Raw genomic sequence first — 7,667 nt, forward strand, 5'->3', positions numbered from 1 at the left:
TATATATATATAAAACGTTTGTGGTAAATTTGAGAAACTTTAATATACGTAGATGTGATTTTGCATGATTTTTCTAGAGGGAGCCCTTTTTTACTCTTTGACTTTTATTTTTTTTTTACAAAACTCTCCACTTATACAACGAGGAGGGAGGGGGCAGCAGAATCTGGAATCGTTTTGCTCTCTTTTACACAGATGCTTGCAAGAAGTTTTGTCCTTTAACACACAAACACACACTCACACACATTCAAAGAATGGTCTCTTTGGCTCCCCAGGTACTCTGTGGCTTCAATGCCTGCAGGCACACACACACATACACACACACACTGTGGATCCACTTTCCAGAGTCAGGCTGAAACACAGACTGAGGAAGAGAAAAAGCTCAACCAGGTTAATTAAAAGTCTTATTCATTAAATAACATGGATCACAGCAGKTAAAATTCACCTGATGGTTCATTTTATTTGGTCAAGTCAGACTTTTTTTGTGTTCTTTGTGCATCTTTGTAAAACTCTTTTCCCCTGAATGATGTGTGTTTAACTTTAACTTTGGGCTGCAGGAAGGGGAAATAAAGTGTGTAGATTATAGAGGAGGTCTGGCATTGGGGTTGTGGGCAGTGTTTGAAAAGGAGGAATGTATAAGACAGTGGGCAAACATCACTGGTAGCTTTAAAACACACACACTCATACACACACACAGAGTCCCGCACTGCTCCCAAGGGCTTCATTGAGGATTTAACAGCCTGTCTCTGCTCGGTGGCTGCTGATCAAACAGGTAAGTGTCAGTTTGCTGTCTGTTTTTATTGTCTGCCCCACTTAGTGCACGAGAGGCAGAGCTGCAATTGATCTCAACTACAAAACGTGTGCACGTTTTATGACAGTACGGCTCTTGGCAGCGTCGCCAGCATGTGCTTCACTGCAACTGAAGGCATCAAAAGCAACCGAACACAAACACGTTCATCAGGCTAAATCTTTTCCTGCATATCAGTGCATTATGAACACAGCACCTCGGTATGTGTGTGTGTGCACGTTTGTCAGGAACTATTTTTRTCAATTTTACTGTAACCTCTTGGGCAGACAGGAAAGAAACAAAACATTTCCTGCAACGCTTCAAGGAACGCAAAGGTCTTCACTTCTATGCAATTCATAATGCAATTCAAGACAGTGTGCTGCACTTTTTAAATGGTCAAAGTAGCTTATATTTTATGGCAAATGATTTTCTGGAGAAGTTATGTCTGGTTCAGGGCCAGCCTGTGGCATGGGCAGTAAAGACAAATGCTGAGGGTGCTGTCCATCTAGGTGGCGCCACAAATAAATAAAAAAATATATAAAATTTATTAGAGTAGTTGATTTAGTTTGTAAAATAATCAGTGTTAGCTTAAGTTTGTGATGATGCTCAGTGCGTAACGTTTCAGTTATGATGTCAGATAAAGTTCAGGTTAAAGTTTGGTTAAAGTCTGGTGAGTACTGATTTTATGTTGTTTTATTAATCCCAAGAATGTAGTCAAATGCTTTTTAAATGGCTGTTTAAATTATACCTTTGGACCCCCCTAGAACTGCTTCACTCCACAGCTGCTTGTTAACATGAACAGGTGTTATTCATTGCTGCCGGCAGACATAGACTTCTGGTATTCTGTTTCAAATACAACTATATTGTCAACTGTTTTAATTGGATGACCTGGTTTCTAAAGAAAAAAGTTAAAGACAAAACTTTAATTTGTTACATGAAAGGATGTAAATTGGCAGCGAGATTTAGAAAAGTGCACAATCTGTGCCACATAGTGACGGCCCTGACCTGGTTACTGTTTTACCGATAGCTTCTTTAAGAACTTACTTCCGACTGGACTGACCAGCTAACGGCTTTAACATTGTTGCTTACATACAATTGTAAGCAATGAACTGTATAAAAAATACCCATCTCTTCCTATAAAGCCCCATGCTCATGTCTCACTGATGTGTAGTCACTCCCTGCTTGTCTTGTGTGTTGCACCCAGGTAGAACTAGTTCTCACCAGGATCTGTCAAGCATTGTGTGATTGGTCAGGACTTTGTGGGTGTGTTTGTTTACGTAAAGCAGCTGGTGTGAGCTGATCTCTGAACAGTGCCTGCATCTGCCAACATCACAAACTGTTCCAGTAAAAATGATACAGAAAGATAAATAAATATAAACAGGACATAAACATGTTAATACTTTGACTATGTTTTATACCAATGATTTTCTTTCCATCTCTAACACCAAGTAAAGCTTAGGTGAATACTTATTTGTTACTGACACTTAGTGCAAATACACCTAATGTGTCTGGTAAATAAAAAAGTAGTGTTTTTCAAATTACAGCTTTGTTAAAAACACAAGACATCAAAGTCCTTTCCTTATTCCTTCAAAACATAGAGGTATTTTGATGTAGCTTTCTCATTTACAATAAAGCCAAGCTACTACTGTTTTTTTTTTCAGGAACTACCATAAAATGAAAAACTGCATCTTAATTTATTTTACATGAACATGTTAACATGAAAATACTGAACATTTAATAACATCTACAGACTGACAAACTGAGCACTACCCAGTTGGAAGAAAAAGTAGTTCCCAGCAACTGCACGTGATTTAGACAGAATTTTAATAGTTTTATTATTTTCCACTGTGTTCCTGTTACTAATATATATTATCAGAAATGACTGACATATCAAAGTATTGATGTTTTGATTTTAAAGCACAAAGTTTTGTTATATGAAGTATCAATGTTTCAGTATCAATCACATAAAACATGCACGTTAGGTTTCCGTTTGTCCTAAACCTCCCTTACAAATGAGATCTGTGATCTCAATGCGATTTGTCTGCTTGAATAAAATTTAACATATAATGTTAAAAGTAACATCTTCCTAAAATAATCACCTACCGGTAAGTCATTTTATTCTAGTTTTTCAAAAAACACAAAAAACAATCAAAAGTTACCAGATAACTTAAAACAAAGGACTCAGACAAATGTTTAGGAAGGTGTTGAAATGTCGAATTGAACATATGTTGGATGAAAAATAGAACAAAGTATTTGCAGCAAATACATCAGGTTTTTGAGGCTGCATTACAAAATTCTCTAATAACATTTTACTAGATATAAGAAGAGCTAAACATCAGAAAATATTTCAGCTTCAACATTTTGTACAGTAAAAACTGGGTTTCCTTTTATTCACTCCGCTTAACTCTTTATTGACAGTATTTTGTGTCCCCAGTTGTCTCCATGGCTCTCCTGTTCTGTGGCTTGTTGGTGCTGCTGAGTGGGGTTGATCCTGCTCAGACCTTACTCATCACTGACATGGAGTACGGAGGCGTTCCTCTGTGGGTTGACCGCCTGCAGGGTGAGCCCAGTGTGCTCAGTCTGCACGGACGAATGGACCCCAGCTGGTTCCGGGCCAACAACCCCCAGTCCTGCCCGGAGGAGTGTGTCTGTCCCATCCAGTGGCCCACGTCGCTCTACTGTGACCACAGAGGTCTGAAAAACATCCCTGAAATGATGCCAAATGAAACCCAGTACTTGTTTTTACAGGTAGAAACAAACATCTACCAATGATTTATAATGGGCTTTTTATTGGTTTAAATTCTTGTTTCCTTCTTCCTTTTTTATGTTCAGTGAAGACTAGAAAAAAATGTTAAAAGAATCTTCTGCTGTTTTCAGGGTAACAACATCTCGTCACTGTCCTCTTCCATCCTGGCCAACATCACCGGTCTACGCTGGCTCATCATAGACAGAAACCAGCTGCAGAGCGACATGCTGGAGCAGGCCTCCCTGCAGAACCAGACCCAGCTGTGGTACTTCTTTGCCAATCACAACCAGCTGACCTCGGTGCCCAGCGCTCTGCCAGCTGGGCTCAGACAGCTGCGACTGGCCTACAACCGCATCAGCAGCATCAGCCCGGACGCTTTCCAGAACCTGAACGATCTGACGCTGCTTCTGCTGCAGGGAAACAAACTGCAGATCATCGCAGAGGGCGACCTTAAAGGTGCCATGTTGTTTCTTCTATTATCCTTTAGACCTAGAATATCTATGGACAGAGAGACAATCCAAAGTGCTCCCAGATAAAGTTTGCATTTTGTCAATTTTCTTCTAATTAATGATAAATCTCAATGTTAGAATAAATAAACACAAAAGAGCACTTAATAGGAAAAATATTTAATCACTTTAACAGTCCTTGATGGTCTAATTTTGACAGTAAATTTGAGGCTGTTTGAAAATGTTATATRGAAATCTTTTGGCTCATGGTGGCAGACATTCAGACTCTGATGAATTAAATATGTTTTACAGTAACTTTTTACCAAAAAGAATGTCCTGTAAAACATTCTTATGATAAAGATGACTCACAAAAAGAGAAACGATAAAAGAAATCTGATTTATTCAGGAAAATTAGACCATTTTGTTGTTACAAGTGCGCATGCGCCTAGTGGAGCCTAAATATTCTGGGTCACAGGTAAACTAAGGTAACGCTGAGGTTGCTGTGAAAAGAAATCATTGGAATAGTTCAAATTCAACAAGCTCAAAAAGCAGATTTCAAGCTTAGATATTGATGAAAAATCTTATCTATGATCTGAAAAGGAAAGTTTAGCACAAATCAGATGAGAAAAAATGTTCCAGGTTTGTATAACAGCATAAATTTATCAGCTGAATTTGTTCAATTCCAATGGTGATCTATGGCAACCTCAGTGTTTCCACAAAAACAAAAATGTGAGCTCTGCCCTTCACTCTTGCACATTTATAACTATTTGTAACTACAAAATGGTATATTCATAATACATTTCTTAAACAATATAATGTGCTTTTTAAAAGTCAAGTTATGAAATCTATACTGGCTTTAATGTCAGCTTTATTAAAATTTTCAGAAATAGTAGAGCTTAACTGTCTTTTGTGGAGATTCATTTGACTCTACGGCAGGTCACAGGTTCAACAGAGTACAGGAGTCTGACAAGGTTATGGCAAAGAAAAATACAAAGCAGGAAGTATGAATGTTGCCCAGTGGTCTGTGATACATTGCAGATTTGGACACATGAGCCAATCGGCTTCAAGGAAGAGTTCATGATCGAAGTGTGCACAAATCCTATGGATTCCTGATATCTTACAGAAGACAGTTGAGAACTCAGATTACAATCAAACATCATGTTACTATTTCAGTGAATTTAGTGCGTATATTGTAATCTATTACAATGAGTATAAATATCTGATAATAAAAAAAACATTTAGTAGTTTTTAATCATCCCTCATCAGAAATGAAGACATTTTTCCTCAACACTGAATCTGACAATGACCATTTGCATGTCCGTAAAAACAATGTTTTCCTGTCTTCCTTCAGGTTTACTCAGTCTCAAACTGTTGGACCTCAGTGAYAATTTCTTCTCTGCCGTCCCCAAACACTTACCTCCGTCGGTCCAGCAGCTGTACCTGTCCAACAACACTCTCTCTGGTCTGGACGAGGACAGTTTTGTGGCTCTGCTCAACCTGAAGTACCTGCGCCTCAGTCACTGTCACCTGCAGAGCCCCAGCCTTCATCCGCACGTCTTTAACTTGTCCAGCCTGGTGGAGCTGGACCTGGCGTATAACAAACTGACCTCGGTCCCCACAGTCCCCACCACTCTGCAGTATCTCTACATGGAGGCCAATTACATCCAAGGTGACGTATGAATTCAAGCTGCATGTACAAATGTTGATATTACATTTCTCAGAGGTGCTAACAGCCTAACATCAGTGAAAGATTTGTGCACACATGGTTTTATTAACAGAACRTATTGTGACTAATTATCTGATCACAGGATAGATTTGATGTGGAAAACATGACAGAGAACTGACGCTGTTTTAACCTGACAGTCCCTGATCTTGTGTGGAGTTTGAGTTGAGCAGCATGTGGGTGAGACAGAAAAACAGCAGCAATAGACGGATGAGAAATATCAGAATATCAGTGTGTGAAGAAAGCAAAGAAGCAGAGAGAGAGAGAGAGTGGTATGAAAACATCTGGGGCAGATTCAGAGGGAATAGTGCCAGATGTTCCCGAAGCACATGCTGTTCTTCCCTCCAGTCTCCAGTTCCATATTTTTTGTTTGTCTACATCATGACGTTAGCTTCTATCTCACTGCAGAGCCATTGTATCACCCTAATATCATGCTGAGTCACCATTTGGCACAAACCAGGACGCCATCATCAACAAGGATTTGGGAACCTTTGGTTCTTTTCAGTCTTTCCTACCACGCCACAAAAAATATGGGCGTTGTACTAATGAGACACACAGAAATGTAATAAATAAATAAACCAGMTGTACAAAAACACACCTCACTGTCTAGCCTTTAACGTAAGAGCTACTGCATTTCCTCCCTGCTACAGCCAAACGTGTGGGCTGAGAGGAAGCACTGAAATGTCTGAACAAATTGTCATCCTATTTACTTTCAGCACAGCACCTACACACTTCACCACAATGTTTTCAACAGATACTCTTCTTCTTACGTTTTTTTTGTTTGTTTTTTTTTTTTTTGCATTAAGAAGTTTCACTGAATAAATAGATGATGGGAAGCTGATGCTTTCTGGGCTGGACCAGGATCAAGCATGTCTTCACTTTGGACGGAGGACTCAAAATGTATTTTTTTAAATTCTCCACAGATTTCAACGTGACTAGTTTCTGCAGAGACATCGGACCGCTTTCCTATTCCAGGATACGGATCCTACGATTGGATGGAAACAGAATGACCTACCACCAGCTCCCCCCTGACTGGGTTTACTGTCTGCGAGTGCTTCAGAAAATTTACATTTGATTTTCCCTTCTTGATGGTTGTTAAAAACAAATATCTCTTCAAAACTACAAAGTAGTTCTTTGTAGATTTAAACATCTAAACATCACATCTAAACATGACTGAACCTTTTTTTACTTGTCCAACTCATCATTTGTATGGGACGCCAAGTATAAAATAAAATGTTAAAAAATGTCACTAACACATTTTCATTATTAATCTCACTTTTTGACTGTAAACTCCTAGTTTAAAAATGTCCACTAACATTTTATTGTTATTTAGCTCGCTGTTCTTACATTTTGAAAATTTTTACAAAATGTTCACTTTAAATGTTTTATGTGAATGTTCAAAACAAATCTAAATGTCTAAATCTAAATGTAAAAATTAAATCTTAAATGTGGTTAAATGATGAAATTTACATTTAAGTGTTTTGAAATGAAACATAGCCTTTGCTGTTGGTTCATGGCTTTTGTTATGAGGTCATCATCCTGAAACAAAAGCTAATGCTGCTAATGCTGTTAGCGCTGCTGAAGATGGTATTTAAAATTCTAATTCATAATGTACAGACATTGAAATCTGCAAGTTTGATGTCTTGTAGGGGAAGCGTTAGCAGAGTTAGCGGAGTTAGCAGTATTAGCGGTTGCTTTTGTCGTTTTTGCTGTGATGACATCACAACAACTGTGCACCAATGGCAAACGTCGTGTTTTGTTCCGAAATTCTTAAATGCAAACTCCAGCATTTACCCACAACATTTAAGATTTAAATTTTACATTTAGGATTTAACATTTAGACATAACATTTAAATTCAACATTTGGTAAAAATTAGTAAAATTTAAGAACAGTGAGCCAAATAATAATAATCTGCCTCATCTGGCCTGAACATCTGGGGTTTATTACTGAACAGGAAGAGTGGCAAA

General features: G+C 38.3%; 1 protein-coding gene across 1 annotated transcript; it reads left to right on the forward strand.

Moving 5' to 3' along the window:
• The first annotated feature begins 339 nt into the window (after nt 1–339).
• zgc:113307 (lumican) lies at nt 340–7,037 on the forward strand. The gene is made up of 5 exons (XM_014002060.1): nt 340–769; nt 3,219–3,532; nt 3,662–3,986; nt 5,328–5,645; nt 6,623–7,037. Exons 2-5 carry the CDS (start codon nt 3,227–3,229, stop codon nt 6,772–6,774), a joined length of 1,101 nt encoding a protein of 366 aa, XP_013857514.1. The 5' UTR covers nt 340–769; nt 3,219–3,226; the 3' UTR covers nt 6,775–7,037.
• Nucleotides 7,038–7,667: the final 630 nt, after the last annotated feature.

Source organism: Austrofundulus limnaeus, unplaced genomic scaffold (assembly GCF_001266775.1).
Source record: "Austrofundulus limnaeus strain Quisiro unplaced genomic scaffold, Austrofundulus_limnaeus-1.0 Scaffold11, whole genome shotgun sequence".
Taxonomy (NCBI): Eukaryota; Metazoa; Chordata; class Actinopteri; order Cyprinodontiformes; family Rivulidae; genus Austrofundulus; species Austrofundulus limnaeus.